This window comes from Panicum virgatum, chromosome 9K (genome assembly GCF_016808335.1).
Source record: "Panicum virgatum strain AP13 chromosome 9K, P.virgatum_v5, whole genome shotgun sequence".
Classification (NCBI taxonomy): Eukaryota; Viridiplantae; Streptophyta; class Magnoliopsida; order Poales; family Poaceae; genus Panicum; species Panicum virgatum.
In genome coordinates this window covers 16,085,816-16,107,572 of record NC_053144.1, presented here as the reverse complement: position 1 = coordinate 16,107,572, position 21,757 = coordinate 16,085,816, and the positions used below count along the sequence as shown (strand labels likewise).

Below are 21,757 nucleotides of genomic sequence, written 5' to 3'. Positions count from 1 at the left end.
ATCGTGCCTTTCATTGAAAAAAAAACATCCCCCCCCCCAAAAAAAAGGAAAGAAAAGAACATTTCTATTCAGACTATTCCCTCAAAAATAGAACGTTTCTATCGTGCGCAAAAACACTTCTATATGGTATATCCTTTAGTCCATCCGCTTTAAAATGCAAGGCTATTTAGTTTTCTCCTAATTCAAGTTTTTCTTTTGGTAAAATTCCATATAAATCCTATTTCAACCTTCAATGCAACTGTTAAAACCAGACAAATTTGGCCTTTAGGACAGTTTCGAAGGTAGTTTTGTATTTTTGTAAAAAATTCTAATTAGGCTAAAAATCAAAACTAATTCATTTGAAATCAGAAAAAATATAAAACTAGCACCAAATTTTTTCTAAAAATGTGACCTATCTATTACTGCTCTATTTGAATATTATTTATTAAAAAAATAGGCATAACTACAAGCAACCAGACATTATGAATATAAAAAATTAGATATGAATAACTGACAAATATTGTGTCAATAGATTGGTTACATTTTTAGAAAACTTTTGATATCTATTTTCTTATTTTTTATTTAAATAAATTAATTATGAGTTTCTAGTTTAAATTTGAATATATTTAATTCTCACAATATGGGAAACCACCTTTGAAACCACCAAATTAGTCAGATTTCAACCGTTGGATGGCCTCTCTTATCACTCATCAATCGGTTCCTTGTTTTATATGAAGATAAGTGTGGAAAGACGACTAGAATGAATTAATCCTTTGTCATTTGGAGTCTGCAAAAGTTTATCAGAGCTTTGGTACAACCTGATGAGAGCTGCTACTCTAATTACATGACAATGTTGACCTCATACGCGCAAATATATTACACGATACATCACCCTACTTTCTGATATCTAGTATTCTAGTGCCTTGTTTAACTCCAATTTCTGTGTGTCTCTCACCTTATCTGCCATCCACATACCATGAAAACGAGAAATTGCCTGGACATAGTGACAATGACGACTGTTATCTCTACTGTTACTGTCTGCTTCCAGTTGCAACCACAGTTCAATGTGCAACCACAGTTCAATGCATAGACGACACAACAATAGTCACAGGTACAGCTCTTGTCAACGATTGAACCTTCTCCTTCCTACCCTCTGTACAATGTGCACTCCAATATCTTAGTTTCCTAAATGTTAGTAAGCTATCATAGAGCAAAATGGTCTATCCTGTTCTTTGTCATGTGAAGCTGTTCCTGTGTACCCCTGTCACAAAATGGCTAGAAAATTACGTGCCTCGGAAAATGAGATATAATATGAACATGGCATAAGCAATCACGGCCGCGCAAAGAGCTGAACTGGACAACAGGCCTTCCATTTCTGAAGAGAAGAAATCGAACAACATGTAGCTATTTATTACGATTGGTACGGATGCAGCTGTCCAGGAAGCAATCTACATCAATATGCTAAGGTTAGTTTACAATGCTGTATAAATACAATGATCTGGCAAAGCTAAAATAACTAAGAGACAAAAGTATTCAGGATTCGTGGATAAGTTCTAAAAACAGACTTGCTAAAGAAAAAGAGAGCTACCCCTTTTGTTCCAAAATGCAAGGTTTACATTCAATGGCAACACCTCAATTTTTAGTTTAGCAGACATTTTGCCATGAAAATATCTAAAACATTTATATGGAAAGCTCTTGAATCAGGATCCCGCCAAGAAATAAAAATGAAGATTTAGTTAAGCTTGGTGAGCTAAGCTCCAACTGTTCAAATAGCTTAGTTCAGCAAAACTTTGATTACCAAGTTTAAATTCACAATCTTGATTGAGTTGAGCTTATGTTACATCTCTAAAACTCATCGAAAAACGAAGAAAAGTGTGTCATACACAATGGGAATCATTACTTGTTACTTACTTTTGTTCTTGGACCGATCTTGAAAGGTCCCATGACTTCCTCCTTAGAAACCAATGTTACCAGTGGGATCAGTGAGAATGGGATTTGGATTGATTGGAGCACATTGAGCCATTCGTTGAGAACATCCAGTGCAGAATCAGATGTGTTGAAGTATAGAGCAACAATTATAGTTGGCACGATCGCAAAGCTTCTAGTGATCAATGCCCGGATCCATTTTTTCACCCGCCAATTCAGAAGCCCACCCATTATAAACTGTCCAGCATAAGTTCCAGTTATGGTACTACTTGTTCCAGCAGCTAATAGCCCGACACCCCAAATATAGAGGACAGGGAAAAAATCACCCCCAAACTTCTCATGTAAATATTTCCCAGCATTCTCAAGACCAATATTATCTGCTTCTTTGGTACCATAAAACCCTTTGGCAAAAACTGTTGTGACAAATAAATTTATCATGAAGGGCACTACCAATGCCATGTTGGATTCAATGGAATAGTACCTCAACGCTTCACGGACTTCATATTCGTTTTCCGGGTCAATTTTTCTTGATTGCACAAGAGCAGAATGGAGGAACACATTATGGGGTGTGATAACACTTCCCACAAGACCAACAGCTTGTTTTATTGTTCTTGAGTTCAGCTTTGGGACCAGAATACCTGTATAGCGCATAAATTACACTGTGATTGGCTGGAGAACATAATATCGGACAGGTGAAACACACGGTCAAAGGAGCAGACAACATAACAGCATTGGCCATATGGTAGAGGCACTTGATGCACAGATGCCCACCAGGGTTCAGATCATATTGGGTCATGTAACCATCTTTTAATTGGGATTTCCTTCCCCTGTTTCGAGAAAAAAGACAAGATACTCACCTATGATTAGGTCTTTCCCTCTGGGCTTGGTTTCTACAAACATCCATGCAAAGGAGCAGGCCATTGTTGTAATTAAAACTGCAAACAAAGCTTCCAGCTTTCTCACCCCATAGTTCTCGAGGGAAAGAAAAATAAAGCTGGTGGAAAATAACAATTCGATTAGTGGGATACAACCTTCCTGCTACTCAAACAATAAGGACAACAAAATCAGTGCTCACGAGCCATGATATCGACGAGCAATTTTAAAAGTTCAAATCAAATAAAATAACACCAAACTTGCACTCAACGTAATTCATATATTACTGTATGTGGCCCACATGTCCATACTAAGTTAGCACTCTGGTTCGGATGGTGGAACATAATGAAGAAATTCTAGATACAATTCACCACTCATAGACAGATAATATCATGCAGTTGTGTTGCACCTGAATGCTTTTACCCATTATGCCAGACAGCAATATATACTGCTCCGACATTGACCAAAAGTTTTGTTGGAGTAAAAGTAACAAAACTTTAACATTCTACCTGCTGACAGACTGCAAAATGACGAAGGTATTCGCCACATTTGACGTATTCAAATAGATATATACTGGGTTCTAATCACCTACATTGTTCACCAATTTAAAATTCCGTCCACTTTTCACACCAGACGGGTGATATCTTTTTTTTTTTGAGATCACCAGACGGGTGATATCTTGTCAAAATTTAGCAACGGGTCAATGACTAGACACGATACTCTAATTTATGGAAACAAGTTGAGATGTAGCACCAAAGTCACAATCTATAGAGATAATGGTTTTTGCGAAATGCCTACGTAGATTTGTAACATTTCCATAACCCAAGATATGAGGCTAGCAAAGAAGCTTACCAATCCAATGCGGTGATGACAACGCCGGCCCAAATCGGCAACAAGCCGTGGCTGAGGATCTTGATGGCAATGGCGCTCCCGATGACCTCCTGGATGTCGGCGCTGACGAGGGCGACCTCGGCCATGAGCCAGAGCGCGCGGCGCGCCCAGTCCGGGTACTCGTCGCGGCAGAGCTCGGCGAGGTGCCTCCCCGTGGCCACCCCGAGGCGCGCGGCGAGCAGCTGCACGAGCAGCCCCATGGCCGTGGACCAGAGGAGGAGCCAGAGCAGGGAGCCGCCGGCCGTGGCGCCGGCCTGGAGGTCGCCCTCGATGTTCCCGGGGTCCCCGAAGGCGATGCTCATCAGGTACCCGGGCCCCGTGAAGAGCCAGAGCTTGCGCCACGAGAAGGGCGGCGCGCGGCCCCCCGAGGCGTAGAAGAGGCGCTCCTCGTCGGGGTCGCCGGAGACGGAGACAACGACCTTCTCGGCCGGCTCGAACGCGCGCTCCTCGAAGCCCTCGTCGTCGCCGGAGATGGCGGAGACGGACGACGAGGGACGGAGGAGGGCGCGACCCTCGGCGCCGGAGGCGGGGGGCGAGCCCTCGGCGGGCTCTTCGTCGGCGGCCATCGGGTCGGAGTTCGCCGGAGGCGCGGCTGACGGCGGGCCCGCGTGGCTCGTGGCCGTGGCGCGAACCACCAAGTTGCCGCGTGGTTTTGGGGACTCCTAATTAGAGCTAGGACTTGGCCCGTGCCATTTTTGGGCGGGCCGCGGCACGATCATTTGTCACAACTCAAAGCACGGCACGGCACGAAATATTTTGGGTCGTGCCGGCACGACACGAACATGAGGGCCGTGCCGTGCCTAGAATTTCAGCACGACGAGTTATATGGCACGACCCGCATTTTGGGCCGTGCTTGGGCCGGCACGGCACGAAAATAGTCCATCGGCCATTACGTAGCCCCTTGTTCTATTATGACAGTTAATCTTCCTTTCTAATTAACAATAATCATGAAAGAAAATATTATTCATTCAAGAAAATCAAGTAATTTTCATACCATGGATAGTTTATGTGCTTTCTAATTGCAATAATAATATTTCTATATCAATGCATATAAATTCAATTGCAAGTATCCGGAGGGCCGTGTTTGGGCCGGCACGGCACGAAGGCGTGCCGGCGTGCCATGGGCCGTGCTTGGGATTGATAATAGACTTGTCGTGCCAGCACGGCACGGCACGATGTGCCGATTGTGCCTAAAAATCTAAATCTGACACGGCACGAGGCACGAGAGGGCCGGGCCGGGCCGGCACGGCACGGCCCAAGTCCCAGCTCTACTCCTAATCCTATGTTTAGAGCCAGGATGAGTGTTCCTCCGCATGTCAAAGCATGTGTCTGCTACCCGCTCTTAAGACTACGTGAAGAACGCTAAAAATGAGAGGACGCCAGCTTAGAAACGCTGTGGACTTGCATAGATGTAGGAAATGTAGGTCTGTATAAATTCTTTTATTGGCAGAAAAGAAAAACAGTCTCCTTCCCTTCTAAGCTAAGGGCATGATTGTTTTATGTTTTTAAGGGTTTTTTTTAAGGGCTATGATTGTGGATTTGAAATAATGCATGCTTACTTGAATGCCCAGCGCAGAGGCCATTATGGATGTGGATTATGGACAAATGAGATACCCTCATTTTCTAAAGGGTTGGTAATTTGTTTTTCCTAAAAATTTGCTGGCACTCCCCCAGTGCGTGCAGCATTTTTTTTTTTTGAGAAAGACACCAGAAACGTGTCTCGTATTTAATTCATATCAAGAAAAACAATTATTATAAAAGAACAACATAACACAAAATGACAAAAAAATAAAATTGCATCCAAGAATTCTCTTGTCCTCTTCTTCAATTGTTTTTTTCTTTAAGGGGAGTGCGCGCCGCATTTTTAATCAAACAAGAATAGAGAATTGCTAAGGACGTGTTTGGAATGGAAGGGTGGCTGTGGCCAGCCCGGCCCAGCGACCAGACCATTGCCAGCCTGAGCCTGATGACAACGGGCCACTCATTCTTGTTTGGCGCAATGGCCCAACCCGGCCTGGGCGTCCACAGGTGTTGTTTGGGTAGCACCTGGGAACTGGGCTGGCAGCCCAACCATCACCAACTGCCAGTTCAGGGTGGTGTTTGGCGCCGAGCCAGGCTGGGCAACCACACCGGTTCTCACACAACAACACATTATCATTTGTCACACCCGGTTTTAAAAATAAAACCGAATGCATAACTATATATATGACAGGATCAAGTTTCATACATATAGCGATGTCATAATGGAATATGGAGCAACAATGTCACGTAAAAGAGACAATGAATAAAAGTCTATCATAGATACACAGCTTATCCTGAAAACGACGGCTCCACACTTCACAGGCAATCGACCGGAGGTTGCATACGCCTAAAACTCAGCAACATCTTCAGCTTCATTGCAACTTTCTTCTCTTAGCAGTATGGTTATAGCAAAGATGAGCACATGTCGTATTCAGCAAGTATATTGGAAATAAATGACATGAAAGGCTTAAAGCAAGGATATAGGCTGGCTGAATAAAACAGTAAGCATTTTAATTAACAATTGAGCATTAAAGCCTAAATACTATTCATGAATGAAACCATCCACATTTATGAAAAAGAAGTTGATATCTGAGTAATAAATCAAGCTTGGAACATTAAACATCTCAATTAAAGTTTAGATTCCAATTATGTAGACATATGAGGGTCCGAGCCGCTCTTGACCGTGAGCACAGCTGATATATCAGTTTTCACTCTGCAGAGGTTGCACACTTTACCCATAAGTCGCGTAAAAGTTCAAAAGAACTTTGGACCCAACCACACTTTTTTATATGTGATTGCATAGGGACGCTACAAGGCCTTTACAAAAACTCCATAACATGTAGTAGCCCGCTAAGGTTTCAGCCGCTAGGCGAGTGCACCCTCCCCCAAAGCGAGTGTACCCCGTAGACGTACCAACCCCTTTGGCAGGCCGAGTACCCCTCTTAAACCTAGTCCCCCCTCTTGCGCCTTTCGGTAAGCTACTAACATGCTAGAGAAATCTAATTAATTAGCCAAGACCAGAGCCATGTAGTCCTTGTGGTTGTGCTGTTTTTCCGGGTGATCGCTCCATGGTTGATTTTAATCAAGTTTACAAATTCATCATATTGTTCCAAAAGATATATAGAAGTCTCATGTCTCAAACAATATTATTGCAAACCATCCATAACCACTGTTTAGCAACTAAGCAAACTACCCAAGAAATTTTATAAAAGAAACTCGGCTATTCAAGGACATGGATAACAATAGGATAATAATTACCTATCAATTTAATGCATGCAAGCGTAAAGTTAATATTATTAGGACAGAAATATGATTAAGGAATATATTTGTCTTAAATTCAAGTAATTTCTGCCCAGAGTCTTCAACTCTGTTCTTCAAACTCTTCATCTTCATAACTTTTGAATTATGTTCCTTCTACTCGCGGTAAGCATCGGAACAAACATAAAAAAACAAGCAAACACAAGCACAACTAAGAAAAGAGCACTAAACAAAAGAAAAATATTACAAGAATGCAATAAAGAATAGGGATCGAAGCTACGATCGTAAGAGCACAATAAACACTTAAAACAGAGCTACAGTTGAAAAAATACATCTATCGAAAAATTTTATATTATAACAAAAAGAAACTATCGTGGTGGCCGGACCTGCGGCCGGAAGGAGGCGCCGATGGTCTGATCGGAGGTGGCGGCAATCCTGTTCGTGGCTTATTCTCCCGGGGAGCGGCGCTGCGTGTCGTGGGCGAGGGCGCGTGCAATCGGCCGGACGCCGACGTGACGACGGCAGCGCGGTGCTTCACGCGGCACAACTGCGACGAGGTGAGGTGGAGCACGTGTTCCATGGCCGGTAGGTGCTTGAGGTGGTGGTCGGAGCGTAGCTTTCCCATGACCACGTGATAGATTAGTTGATGCTGAACCAAAAGAAGATAGCCTTACTGCAAATAGCAGAGATGGCTCATGGCTATGCATGGCGGACGGTGCTCCTGGAGACTGCTGGCGCTTTCCTTTGCTGGCATTCAAGAGCACAATTTCAGATCATGGTGAGATGGGAAAAAGAGAGAGGAAGAGGAGGGGAACTCGTTTTCAGGGCCAACCGGCGGCGGGGGTCCTCGGGATGGCCGGAATCGAGGCCGGCGGCGGCGGCGGCGATCTGTTCCGTGGGCGACGACGTTCCAACACGGCACGACATCGAGGAGGGGTAAAGGTCGGTCGGTGATGGCTTCTGTTCCTGCTTTCTGGCGGTGGCGCTTGCTTTGGCGCGCTGCTGCAGCGGTGGCCGGCGATGGCTTGTTTCTGAGCGACGGCAGCGCGCAAGGGACGCGAGCAGAGGGGGCGCTCGGCCTCTTGGTGGCGGCGATGCACTCGAGAGGGCAGTGGTGGGCGGAGGTTTTCCAAGGCTCGAGGGCAAAGGGCACCACACGTACGCCTAAAAGAGGTGGTGACGTCGCCCTAGTGTGACGAGAAGCAACAAGGGCCAGGTCGGATCGGTTTCCCAGATTCAGATGGGCTCGGTAGAGGAAAAAAAAAGAAAAGAAATTGCAGCCCACGAGAGGAAAGAAGTCGAGGGAGAGAAAAAAAATAGATAGAAAAGGAAATGGGACAGTAAATTTTATCTGAGAAATTTCAAGGAGAAAAAAAAGTCATAGAGAATAAATAGGGCACGAGCAGCTCAATTTAAATGTTCGGATCTTGTGAAAAGAAATCAAGAATCTTTTGGATATTAGATTTGCTCCAAGAAATTCAGATTAAATGCCAGCAAATTCTGGAAATACTCTCAGAAACTCTAGAAGATGGGTAAATTTATTCGAAAAGATATTCACAACCCAAAATTAAAATTTTGGGGTGTGACATCATTGCCATGAACAAATATAATCAAACAATAGCACAATGTTTATATATATAATCAATGATGACATGTACAATACCACAAGTACTTGTGGACAGATTTTCACAATATTTATATATAGAATCAATGATCACAAGTACAATAGCACAATATTTATATATGGAATAAAATATCATTTGTAACAGATTTGCATCATTCATTAGTAAGAGCATCCAAGGTTTTCACAATCACAATTCACAGTCACAATACCAAAGTTCACGGTCACAATACCAAGGTTCATAGTCACAATATCATGGTTCACAGTCACAATAATTTTCACACAGTCACAACTCACAGTCACAATACCAAGGTTCACAGTCACAATACCATGGTTCACAATCGCAATACCAAGATTCACAGTCGTGCATGCTCACGGATTGTGATTCAAACAAAACACCGATTGCAATTTCGATTCAATGATTATTTTTGTATCATAGGCCATTGAAATCCCCTTTGGTCCACCAAGACAATGACAGCAATCAAACATGACCAAAATAACAGAAATAAAGTATGATTGCAATCAAGTACGAAGGTAGCCAACAGAGGCTACACATATTCTTATAATACAAAATTGTCCTCAAATATTTTCATTCAACTAAGTAGATCAAATAGTTAGCCACCCTTTCAGCAAAATAAAACCCCAAAAGGACAGCAGCAAGTTAGCCAAACCAACTGCACAAAATCCAACAGCCCAATGTGTCAGCTGTAGTCAAAAGAGGAGAGTGGAGGAGGGAGGTGGAGGAACTATATATCTCTACAGTCAACCCCCTCAAGGTCCATGCACCCTAGCAATGGACCAGAACTAAATGTAGTAGTTATTGGCTAGAAAGGTCCTAAGCCAAAGAGACCTATGGCTATCACTCATGCCAACAAAGTCCTTGCAACAGGCTAGGACAAGCTTCACCTATGTTTTTGTAAGGGTGGAATGGCTTATTGTCTAGGATTCTGAATCTGTTCTTGAGTGCCCCAAATGCCCTCTCAATTGTGACTTTAAGTGAGGAGTGCCTCAGGTTGAACAACTCCCTTGTATTGGTTGGTTGGTTTCTTGGGCCATATTCTGACAAATGGTACCTAACCCCCTTGTAGGGAGGAAGAAAACCATTGTAGCAACCATACCCTGTATCTACAAGGTAGAATTTATCTATAAGGACACAAAAGACAATCTAAGACCACTGTGATGTAGGACAGTGTACAAGTGCATTTTAAATGTAGGCAATTTACCTTCAGGTACAACAAAACTATCATTTCTCTCAATTGCATCTGCAAGTATGAGGGCATCATGTGCTGAACCCTCCCAACCAGCTAGAACATAGGTGAACTTCATGTCAAAGTCCACTGCAGCCATGACATTCTGTGTGGGGTTTTTGTGCCTACCTCTGAATGGTTGTTGCATGTGTCTAGACACTCTGGCCAACACATGGGTGCCATCTATTGCACCAACACAATCCTAGAAAAGGGGTCGAGTGTAATTAGAATAAGGCAAGACATCTAATTGTGCAGTACTGATCAATGTGTGGTTACCTGCAAGTATGGGTACCATCTATGGCTTCCAAGGATTTTTGCATTGGTGGTGGTAGATGGAGGTTTGATCATGTCATTTCTAAGCTCACCAACAGCATACAATACTTGGTGGAAGTGCATGTGGACTGTTTCAATAGATCTCCTAAAGGATTGGTGCACCACTCTAAATTTTTTATTGTGTCCTACTACATGAAGGAACATTGCAACTTGTTCCTCAATAGAAACACCTGCATTGTCCTGGAGCAGTGCCCTGGTTCTAAAAATGTTGCACAAAGAAAAAAAGACATTCTCCTCATCCTTAACATAGAGACACACTCTACATCTGTGGAATGGTAGATGGCCTACAGGGTTCTCTGTCTATGCTGCTCAACATCACTTCTAAGGTCATATAGGAGAGGGTTAGGATCTAAGTTAGGCTCAGGTTCACCCCTCACTCTCTTGAGAGTAGAAACAACAACAGACACCATGGAACCTATCGTCCCAGTAGCTTGCCTGACCATTATGGCACCATTCTCAGCATAAAGATCCATCTACATGCATGTTAATTCAAAGAACATCTAAATTTAGATAGCCCTGGATAGTATCAGCATGGAAATGTAAGCTTTAAACAAAATATTGTGCACGACTGCTTGATTGAACAAGCCTTCCAGTGTAGCATGGACAACATCATCGACCACAACAAATCCATAAACCAGCGAAACTAAAAACATCGGGTTAATCACAACAGCTGAACCCCAGCAGCATGCCAACAAAGAAAGAAGGAGGATTGGGGGTCGATTTCACCTTGGGGTGCTCCGAGGAGGCAAAGGAACCCGAAGAGCAGGAAGAAGAGGAAGCAGATCCGGTCCGCACCAAACCCTAGGTGACCACCGGTACCGAGGAAGAAGCGCGTCGCCTGGAGTCCCAGCGAGGAAGAAGGTGCGTCGCCGAGTACAAGCACAACCGCGGCGGGGGAACGGAGAGGAAGCCGCTGGGGACGAAGCCGTGCTCTCCGCACACCACCGCCAAACCTTAGCTGGTGTCTCACGGTACTGGAGTGAGGGAGAGGGGACGGGGGAAATCGGCTAGAGGGAGGAAGCTTCCCTTTATAGGCCATGGATTTCGCGGAAGAAGGATGGCGTGAGAAGTTTCACCGTTCCCGCCTGAGCCCGCGCGAGCCACCCGCCGCTGGCCGAAATCGCCCGCCTTGCGCTGCGCGAAGCCGAGCTCCCCAGCTACGCCGGTTTCTTGCGCACGCGAGCAGCCAGGCTGAGGGGGCGGTTTTGGCCCCCGCGGACCAGGCCGGGGAGACAAAAGTAGAGCCAAACACTGGACTGGACTCTCGGGAGCGCAGCCGAGCCCATGAGACACCCTATCAAACACGCCCTAATTTGCCGGGTGGGCTCAAGAAATGGGCATTAAGTAGCCTGCCTCGAATGCACATGCTGGGCCGTGCCGCACTGCACTTGTTGGGCCGGAACATACAGCAGGCCCGTAGAGCAGCCACAGCGGAGCCGCTCACGTGGACGAGCAGCCGAGGTGTCAGCCATCCACGCAATCCTACCGGCCTCCACGTCCACCCACCGGGGGCCAGCCGCAGCCGTCCACGAGTTCCCCCGCCTGCCCACCACCCGCCAGCGACCCGCCTCCCCCCCGCAAGTGTATCCGCGGCTCCGCCTACCACGCACGCACGGAAGGGAAGCGCACGCGGGCAGCGAGACGGAGACGGCCAGCGGGGCAGCTGAAAAAGCCTATCTCCTATCGCCCCCGGGGGAGGGAGGAATCGCCGCCCGCGCCCGCGGAGGCAAGGGTCGGGTGGAGCGAAGTCGGAATAAGCAAGCCGGGGAGAGCGACCGGCGGCGGTGGCCCACATGCCGATCGCCTACAGCCTCCGCGCGCCGCCCTCCGCCGCGCAGCAGCGCCTCAGGCTGCCCCCTCCGCCGCAGCCGTTCGCGACGCCGCCGCTGGATGCGGGGGCCGCGCGGCGGAGGAGGGCTGTCGGGGTGGCGGCCGCGTCCGCGTCGCCCTTCGACGAGCTCCACGCGCGGGGGAGGCCCGTGCACGGACCCTCCAAGGTGAGCCAGCTACCTCACCCCATCTGCCTCGGGCGCATCGCCCCTGCGGCCTACCCCCCCCCCCCCCCTCCCCCCAAATTGAATAGTAGTCTGGTGGGTACTATTGGGTACCGCTAAGTGATTAGTCTCCGGTGGTCTCTGTGGCCGGTGATTTGAGGTTTCGATACCGGAAAGGCGCTGTCGGTAATCATTTCCTGTTTGAAAATTTGATGTGCGAGCGATGAATAAGATCCGGCCTCCTGGAAGGTCGATCTTATGATGGAGAGCTCCTGCGGTAGCCTAAGCTTTGGCTCTAAATTAATTACTTGCCTGTAAACGGGGTGAGATCGTCGCTTCCTGAACATTCTGTGTAGCGATACGAGGTGCTTTGAAGCGGTTGTTAGCTGCGCTCACCGAAGCATCGAGGGATAATAGGATTCGATGCTCCTGCAATTCCAATTATTAGTTTTGCGTTTAGTTTCTGTACGGACAGTTGTGATTTCTAGATGTGGAGTTTTCGCGCATAACTTTAGGTGCAGTAATTCATCAGTGGCCATGGTCATGTGAACATATGCTTTTTGGATGACACCTACCTGGATCATGAGGCTGATGGGGAATTTTCTTATAAGCTCCATTCCTCCCCTTGTTTTTGAGTTCAGGCTGTGATTTAGGAAGAATTATTATCTAACTCAACAACCTACTTTTATAGGGGGGTCATATAGCATTGCAAAGATAAACAGACTGTGTTGTGAGCGCTTAGGGTTTGAGTGTTCTACTATTATATAGTTGTAGCTGAAAACGTTATATGTTGCTTCCTATCATCATCGAGTCTTGGGTTATAATTTGGCTAGATTTTTTGAGATGTCACTGGTACTACTGCTGGGATGCTGAGCTAAGTTAGCAATTCATTCTTGCACTATGTATTGACTGAGTTAATGTTTGCATTGAAAATCTATGACCTTATACTTTGATATCAAACTTGTGTTAGATAGCTCAAGATGAATTCCTGAAAGTATTGCGAATATTGAGCTGGGTCCTTCACCACATTGCAACTTATTATCTTGCTGTAGGATGTTTGATTCTGTATATATACTCACTCTGTTAGAAATTACAAGATGTATTTTGTTTCATTAGGACAAGCCTAGCCGGTCCCAAGTCCGGATAAAGGAGGAGGGTTGCGTTAGGTTTTGGCAAACCAGCATAAAAATAGCCACTCTAATGGATTTGAAACCCACAAGAAACTCGTTGGGGCGTAACCCTCTTAGCGACGCGCTACATCGGAACCCGGGTGTGGTGATAAATGGGCAAGGGCCGGGTCGCCATCCCCCCAAGGGCGCGTCGTATCATGACCTGGGTACGATGATAAGTGAGCAAGGGTCGGGTCGTCACCTGAATGGCGCGCTACATCTACGCCCGGGTGTAGTGAAAAATGAGCAAGGGTCTTCGCACTTCCCTCGACGGGTGCGAAGGGTAAGGAAGCTAGCCGAGCCAATTAGGATTCGTATAGGTAGCTGGAACGTAGGGTCCCTAACGGGTAAGTTGCGAGAGCTAGTTGATGTAGCAATTAGGAGGTGTGTAAATATTCTATGCGTTCAGGAGACTAAATGGAAGGGCCAGAAGGCGAAGGAGGTCGAGGATATTGGCTTCAAGCTTTGGTACACGGGAGCAACTCCGGGTAGGAATGGTGTAGGCATCTTGATTGATAGGAGCCTTAAGGATGGAGTCGTAGAGGTTAGAAGGCAAGGCGACCGGATTATCCTAATCCGGTTGGTAGTTGGAGATTCGGTTTTGAATGTGATCAGTGCCTATGCCCCTCAGGTAGGCCTTAGTGAGAGCACCAAGATGCAGTTCTGGGAAGATCTAGATAGCATGGTTAGTACTGTGCCTACCAGCGCGAAACTCTTTATAGGAGGAGATCTCAACGGCCATGTGGGTGCGACTAATGTAGGGTTCGAGCGAGTGCACGGGGGTTTTGGGTATGGTAGCAGGAGTCAAGAGGGGGAGGATGTGTTGAACTTCGCGTTAGCCTACGACTTGTTGATAGCGAATACCGTGTTTAAGAAGAGGGAATCCCATTTTGTGACGTTTCGTAGTGGACAATACTCGAGCCAGATCGACTTTATCCTTGCTAGGAGGGAGGATAGACGTGATTGCTTAGATTGTAAGGTGATACCTGGGGAGTGTGTTGTCCCTCAACACAAGCTTGTGGTGGCGGACTTTCGTCTTCGGGTACGTGTCCACTGGGACAAACGTGCCAGGATTGCGAGAACAAAGTAGTGGAAGCTTAGAGGGGAAGCGGCACAAGCGTTTAAGAAAAGGATGCTAGGTGAGGGGCCTTGGGAAGAAGGAGAAGACGCAGATGACATGTGGCTAAAGATGGCAACATGTGTTCGGAAGGTGGCCTCAGAGGTGTTTGGCGTGAGTAGGGGAGGCAAACAGGAGGGGAAAGACACCTGGTGGTGGAATGACGAGGTGCAAAGGGCTATTAAGGAGAAGAGGGAGTGTTTCAAGCGCCTCCACCTTGACAAGAGTGCAGCCAACATCGAGGGCTATAAATTAGCGAAGAGGGTTGCAAAGCGAGCTGTGAATGTAGCAAAGGGTAAGGCGTATGATGACCTGTATCAGCGGCTAGGCACGAAAGAAGGGGAGAATGACATTTATAGGATAGCTAGGATCCGCGAGCGGAAGACAAGGGACATCAACCAAATCAAATGCATTAAGGATGGGACAGATCGACTGCTAGTGAAGGATGAGGAGATCATGGATAGATGGAGAGAGTACTTCGACAAGTTGTTTAATGGGGAGAGTGGGGGCCCTACCCTTGAGTTAGATGACTCTTTTGACGATACTAACAGACGTTTTGTGAGGAGAATTCAGGAGGTAGAGATCGGGGAGGCTTTGAAGAGGATGAAGAGAGGTAAATCGATGGGCCCTGATGGTATCCCCATTGAGGTGTGGAGATGCCTAGGAGATAGAGCAATAGTATGGTTAACTAAGTTTTTTAATCTCATTTTTCGGTCAAACAAGATGCCGGAAGAATGGAGGAGAAGTATATTAGTACCTATATTCAAAAACAAGGGTGATGTTCAAAGTTGTACTAACTACCGTGGGATTAAGCTGATGAGCCATACGATGAAGCTTTGGGAGAGGGTTATCGAGCATCGCCTAAGAAGAGTGACAAGTGTGACCCAAAATCAATTTGGGTTCATGCCTGGAAGGTCAACCATGGAGGCGATTTTCTTAATACGACAATTGATGGAGAGATATAGGGAACAGAAGAAGGACTTGCACATGGTCTTCATTGACCTTGAGAAGGCATATGACAAAGTACTGAGAAATATCATGTGGTGGGCCTTGGAGAAACACAAAGTCCCAACTAAGTACATTACCCTCATTAAGGATATGTACAAGGATGCGACGACGTTTGTCCGGACATGTGATGGCAACACCACTGACTTTCCTATTAACATAGGCCTACACCAGGGGTCAGCATTGAGCCCTTATTTATTTGCTTTAGTGATGGATGAGGTCACAAGGGGTATACAAGGTGAGATCCTTTGGTGTATGCTCTTTGCTGATGATGTGGTGCTAGTTGATGAGAGTAGGGCAGGGGTTAATAGGAAGTTAGAGCTGTGGAGACGCACGTTAGAGTCGAAAGGGTTCAAACTTAGTAGGATCAAGACCGAGTACATGATGTGCGATTTCAGCGCGACTAGGCATGAGGGGGGAGACGTTAGTCTAGATGGACAAGTGGTGGTCCAGAAGGATACTTTTCGGTATTTAGGATCGGTGCTACAAAAGGATGGCGACATTGATGAAGATGTTAGGCATAGAATTTCAGCTGGCTGGTTGAAATGGCGGCAAGCTTCTGGCATCCTTTGTGACAAGAGGGTGCCACAAAAGCTAAAAGGCAAATTCTATAGGACAACAATTCGTCCGGCGATGTTATACGGTGCTGAATGTTGGCCTACAAAAAGGCGACATGTCCAGCAACTGAGTGTAGCAGAGATGCGGATGTTGCGGTGGTTTTGCGGGCACACAAGGAGGGATAGAGTCCGGAACGAAGTTATTCGGGATAGGGTCGGAGTGGCACCAATTGAGGAGAAACTTACCCAGCATCGGCTGAGATGGTTTGGACATGTCCAACGAAGGCCTCCTGAGGCGCCGGTGCGTAATGGGGTTCTTGAGCGGGTACGATAATGTAAAGAGGGGTAGAGGTAGACCTAAACTGACGTGGGATGAGTCGGTTAAGAGAGACCTTAAGGATTGGAATATCTCTAAAGAGATAGCTTTGGATATGAGCGCTTGGAGACTAGCTATCAATGTGCCTGAACCTTGAACTTATTTCTTTCGGGTTTCATCTCTAGCCTACCCCAACTTGCTTGGGAAAAAAGGCTATGTTGTTGTTGTTGTAGGACAAACCTTTGACCAACAATTGCCCCATCAATACATAATTTTTTTTGAAAAAAAACTTGATGTTGAAGATTCGTATTCCAAAATACTTGTGATAATGATTTTGTATGATATAAATTACATAGTAATGGAGTAGTGGTTGGTCAAAGCTTCCTAACGAAATGAAATATGCCTTGTATTTTTAAGTTGAAGGAGTAGTTCACACTGTGTTTATCTGAAGTAGCAATTTCTCATCTATGCTTCTGAAGTGCAGCAGCAATAGTTATGGCCACTAATGTTGCAAAGTAATTTGAAAATATTGTTTGTCTATGGGCCATGGTTGTTCACTTTCTGAATGAAGTAGTCGGATTCTACACCAAGGAGCTTTTACCAGCTAGCTACTACTTGTATTCCTGCATTAATTGCCCGTAATACATGTGAGTCCATGATTTTGAGCATTGGCTTATGAACACCTGCTAGGGGTGAGACTAACACACATGTTTAAGTGTTATATTTATAGAGTGCCTATGAACTTGTTTGATTTAACTATATAGATATTCATGATGTTCCCATTTTCATCTATTAAAAGACACTTACACTTTGTTTTGGTCATGCTTTAAAGTTGTCTTATGATGTGTTTGGTTGTCTTGTAGAAATCCATGCTCTGGAACTTGATCCAGGATATAGAGCCCTTGGACCTAAGTGTCATTCAGAAAGATGTTGCTCCTGAAACAGTAGATGCAATGAAGAGGACCATATCTGGCATGTTGGGTCTGCTTCCATCTGATCAGTTCCGTGTTGTTGTAGAAGCCCTTTGGAATCCCTTCTTCAAGTTATTGGTATCTTCAATTATGACTGGGTATGCTTTCTATTTGAAAGATTATTTTATCACGATGGTTATGAAAAGTATTTTCTGAGACTTGGTTGCATTATTAGACATGTGATTTGCTTTTGCTGTTGTTGAACTTATAATTCAGAGTCAACATCTGTGATCTTCCAACGTGCATTGGTCTTAAATGACATGTGAAACTGATGGCAACTTGTGCAATCTTGTATTTATTAGTTCAGTAGAATAGCATATGGACCTACAAATGATAACCAACTTCGTTGTATACCTCTCTGATGTGTTATGTCCGGGAAAGAGGCCTATTGTTATCAGATTATTAAAAAAAATGATAACCTTCTAGTGAGGTCTAATAGTTTCCTTAGCAGTCACATTTCTTCTACCTGTACTACTTCACGGTGGTTTCTGGTTCCTTCCTGGCTTCTTTTGGGTCAAGAAGAAAGTCAACCATGTTCTGAGCATTCTGCTTGTGTGGTTTAGGCTTACTTTTCCCATATGAGCTTGTTGTAGTATGGTCAGAATATATTAATTTGGCTAGTTTTCCAGGTTAATAGACACCTCTCAAAGCCAATCAGGTTCCATAGCTCCTTCAGAATTACTCCCTCTGTCCCAAAATATAAAGCATTTCTAGTTTCCTAGGTCAAACTATATTAGATTTGACCAAGTTTATATCAAAGAGTATCAACATCTACCACATCAAAGAAGTACTCTAGAACTTGAATTTCATAAATGGATCCAATATACAAAATTGATATCGTAAATGTTGTTATTCTTTTTCTATAAGCTTAGTCAAACTGAAGATGGTTTGTCTTAGGACAAAACTATAAATGCTTTTATTTTAGGATGGATGGAGTAACTGTCAGCTTCTTCATTGTTCACAGATGCAGAACTTAAAAAAAAAAAGTCCCCCCTCCCTCCCTTATGTATGAGGTAGGGAATGAGATGCTGTTGTGTTTCTTCTAAATATTTGCTCTTATAAACTTTGTTTGTGGTCCTGACCTACTTAGTTAATACTATGAGCCTTTTGAGGTCCTGACCTACTTAGTTATTACTATGAGCCTATCTCCCATGTGATAAAGTCATAATATATTGTTTTCTGTAATAGCTATGGCTATGTAATCTGCCAATAATTGAGATAACAAGAAGTAATGCCTTGTTTCATGGAAATACAGTTCACATGTATGCTAGAGTAAAACTCTGATCTTTGCTTTGTTTCTGCCTCCAGGTATACTCTACGCAATGCTGAATACAGGCTTTTGTTTGAAAGAAACCTAGAACTGTCTGAAGAAGATGGAGAATGTCCAAAAAGTGATATCAGTGAAGACAATCACCATAACATCAATTTGGGTAGACCTGTCACTATTTTTAGATTATCAGAAGAAGACATGCCCCAGGATCCTGGAAAAAGTGATGAAGAATCATCACGTGAAAGTATGGGAGAAGACCTTGGTAACTTAACACCTCAAGCAGAAGAATACATTATTCAGATGCAATCTCGTTTGGATGCCATGAAAAAGGTAATGTAGTCTGTTGCTTGATTAAATTCCAACGCATTTCATCATCTAGTCTGATTCATTATACGACATTATATCTATTGCCACCATGCATTCCATTTAATTATGCAATTCATCAGTTTAGTTCATAAATATGAATGTTGCATATACCATAGGTAGAAGATCACAAATAACTTGGGAGTATACGCACTATGCACGGGCTAGAGTTGGTACTTCTGTAATTAACTTGAGCTTACCCACTATGTAGTTTTTACCGCTACATGAATTTGTGAATGTTAACTTAATGCGTACCAGATTTATTGAACATATAGTTTGTGAATATCTTGCATGTCATATATTTACTTTGCTTTTCTGTGCCATTAATTGTTTGTGACTGATTCGTTTTGCAAATATGTTGAGTTCATTGATTGTATCTAATTAAATTATAGCTTGGTCCCAGCAAAATAAACAATGTAGATTATTCCTTCTATCAATTATGAGGTGATATAATAGAACTTTTCTTGTTACTGATCTGCATGTAAGAGAGAAGCCAAGCTTGAAGAGGTCAGGTAGGCTCAGCTCGAGCTCAACACAAGGTTTGATGCAAGCATAAGCTCGAGCTGAGCTTAAGCAGCCTAAGTTAGTGTTCAAGCTTGGTGGGCTGAAGGTCGGCTCTGTCAAATCTTGAGCTCAACACAGCATGCTCTGTGACAAGAGTAACACATGTGTCTTGTACTCTCTTGTACAATTGGACAACATATGACAATAAAAGCCCAAGCTGCGCTCAAGTTTGGCATGCAAATTGGACATATACCAAACACACCTGTTTTGATCCACTCTGAGCTGGGTAATTCAGTGGATCAGAAAAAAAAATTAAACCAGCTGTGTCCCTAGTGATCATTTTGTGTGACTGGTGCTGTCAAATATGATTCGATCATTTTGCATATGACAATGCTGTGTTGCATCTTACATCAAACTTTTGCTTATTGATTTTATTGACATTGCAGGAGTTACATGACCTCAGGAGAAAGAATTCTGCCCTACAGATGCAACAGTTTGTTGGAGAGGAAAAAAATGACTTGCTGGACTATTTGAGATCACTAACACCAGAGAAGGTTCCAAATCGAATCTCATGGTTAATGCAAAGGATCAATATTTCAATATGTCTCATCTTCGTAATCTGTTATTTATGATAAAATGTTCTTAACACAAATCCCAAGTGTAAAAAAAATAGTAAGCTCTCTCCTGCTCATTTTCCTAACCTAGCTGCATTGAACAGGTTGCTGAACTATCAGAGTCTACATGTCCCGGTGTGCCAGAAGCAATTCATTCAGTGGTTCATGGTCTGCTTGCTACTCTTTCCCCCAAGATACACTCAAAAGCCCCTCCGCCACTAGACAACACTTCTGGTGGTGCCCTAAACCTAGGGGGTGAGGATGATGACTGTGCTGAGCTTGTCGAGAATGCTTCCCTCCCATTTCAGCCTCTAATATCTGTTCCCCGTGATTATCTTGCACGTTTGCTCTTCTGGTAATGCAAAGCAGACTTAATGGTGGTGTTTATTCTTATACCATATATATAGCTTCTGACCACCTGTTCTCTGAACTGTATAGGTGCATGCTACTGGGTCACTACATCCGGGGTCTGGAGTACCGGTTAGAACTGGCGCAGCTTCTGCGAATGTCCAGCGATGTGGGTTCTTTCACTAATGGTGATGATCATGTTGTTTGAGAATGCCACCTTCACTGACATTCCCCACCGCCACTGGAGAGAATTGGAATCCCTGACCGAGAAATGGTGGAGCTGGCGGTTACAATGCGTTCCCTGCACGGAGCACGCCCAAATACAGGGAACACTACTGAGCTATATAGTTCTTGTTGTAGTTCTTGTAAATTCAGAAGACAGCCACTCGAGTGTAAAGCTAGTGTTATATATGGACGTGAACTACTCTCTTTTTCTTTTGATGTTGTGCCGTATAAAAAAGAATTTGGCTGTTCGTTGCTGCTAATCTTGTGGTAGCATGATAGGCATCCTTGTATTTTAGTTGTATGTATTTGTCGGCTGTGATTGTTGTCCATTTAGTGCTCTTGTGTCTCTCTTCTTTATTTCGAATAAAGAGAACCTTTCATATTGAGACGTCACAAGTTCATTCTTTTGTTGGAATTATATCTGGAGTACTATGGTATCTTTGTCACCGTGAAATAGGATCGATTCCTTGACTGGAGATGGGAATTGATAATTTGATATCAAGAAGTCGGTTCTGGTACTGTAGATGGACATGATAATTTTGTTGCCAGGATTAACAGGTACACGCAGCTACTATTTAGCTTTTCAGTAGATGTAACCTTTTAATTTTTTCCTTGTGCTTACGTTGTGATTTGTAGGTATTCCTACGAAAAGTTATTTGGCTTATTTATGTGGTGCTTAAGTGGCCATTACTTATGTCATCATACTTATACTGTGATTTATTTGACTTGTTTGTTTAGTTCGTGATGAGTGTTTTGTTTGAGAAATCACCTCATTCTAGATGAGATGGTCTATCATTAATTCATCTATGAATTTTGATTAGATATTCTATTTCTCATTTTTATACTAATCTTGTACGTGCGTAGAATAAGCTAGTTATGGATCAACCTATTTATTTCTCAAGTTTTTTTTAATAAATAGGCGGGAGAGATGCTTATCATATTAATATTAATAAGTAAGTAGCTACCAAAACTTGGCAGTACAAATCAATAGCACCAAAAGGGGCACCAAGACTATTAACAAGATATTGACAAACTAAATTACCAGCAGCAGAAACAATCCAAAACCATCAACATGAAGCAACTTAGGTACACAACAGCCACAACAAGGGCAACGATAAAAAAAATTTCAACGAAGAGGCAGATAAAACCTTGCCA

At 44.1% G+C, this 21,757-nt stretch overlaps 2 protein-coding genes across 2 annotated transcripts; one reads left to right on the top strand and one right to left on the bottom strand.

Moving 5' to 3' along the window:
- Window positions 1–735: 735 nt before the first annotated feature.
- On the bottom strand, window positions 736–4,330 carry LOC120650384 (metal transporter Nramp6-like). The gene is made up of 4 exons (XM_039927500.1): window positions 3,631–4,330; window positions 2,763–2,899; window positions 1,891–2,543; window positions 736–1,427 (listed from the first exon to the last, which is right to left on the bottom strand). Exons 1-4 carry the CDS (start codon window positions 4,233–4,235, stop codon window positions 1,263–1,265), a joined length of 1,560 nt encoding a protein of 519 aa, XP_039783434.1. The 5' UTR covers window positions 4,236–4,330; the 3' UTR covers window positions 736–1,262.
- A 7,377-nt stretch (window positions 4,331–11,707) lies between these two features.
- LOC120650383 lies at window positions 11,708–20,998 on the top strand. Its single transcript, XM_039927499.1, has 6 exons — window positions 11,708–12,146; window positions 17,171–17,376; window positions 18,587–18,878; window positions 19,862–19,969; window positions 20,134–20,384; window positions 20,468–20,998. Exons 1-6 carry the CDS (start codon window positions 11,943–11,945, stop codon window positions 20,583–20,585), a joined length of 1,179 nt encoding a protein of 392 aa, XP_039783433.1. The 5' UTR covers window positions 11,708–11,942; the 3' UTR covers window positions 20,586–20,998.
- The last annotated feature ends 759 nt before the right edge of the window (window positions 20,999–21,757 follow it).

Bases quoted from the DNA above. Each gene is read 5' to 3' on its own strand.
- LOC120650384 (XM_039927500.1), bottom strand. From the start codon at position 4,235: ATGGCCGCCGACGAAGAGCCCGCCGAGGGCTCGCCCCCCGCCTCCGGC. The intron at 2,900-3,630 runs GTAAGCTTCTTT...ATTTTCCACCAG, and splicing joins GTCATCACCGCATTGGATTG to CTTTATTTTTCTTTCCCTCG. The intron at 1,428-1,890 runs GTAAGTAACAAG...ATATTGATGTAG, and splicing joins AGATCGGTCCAAGAACAAAA to ATTGCTTCCTGGACAGCTGC.
- LOC120650383 (XM_039927499.1), top strand. From the start codon at position 11,943: ATGCCGATCGCCTACAGCCTCCGCGCGCCGCCCTCCGCCGCGCAGCAG. The intron at 12,147-17,170 runs GTGAGCCAGCTA...GTTGTCTTGTAG, and splicing joins CCGTGCACGGACCCTCCAAG to AAATCCATGCTCTGGAACTT. The intron at 20,385-20,467 runs GTAATGCAAAGC...TGAACTGTATAG, and splicing joins CTTGCACGTTTGCTCTTCTG to GTGCATGCTACTGGGTCACT.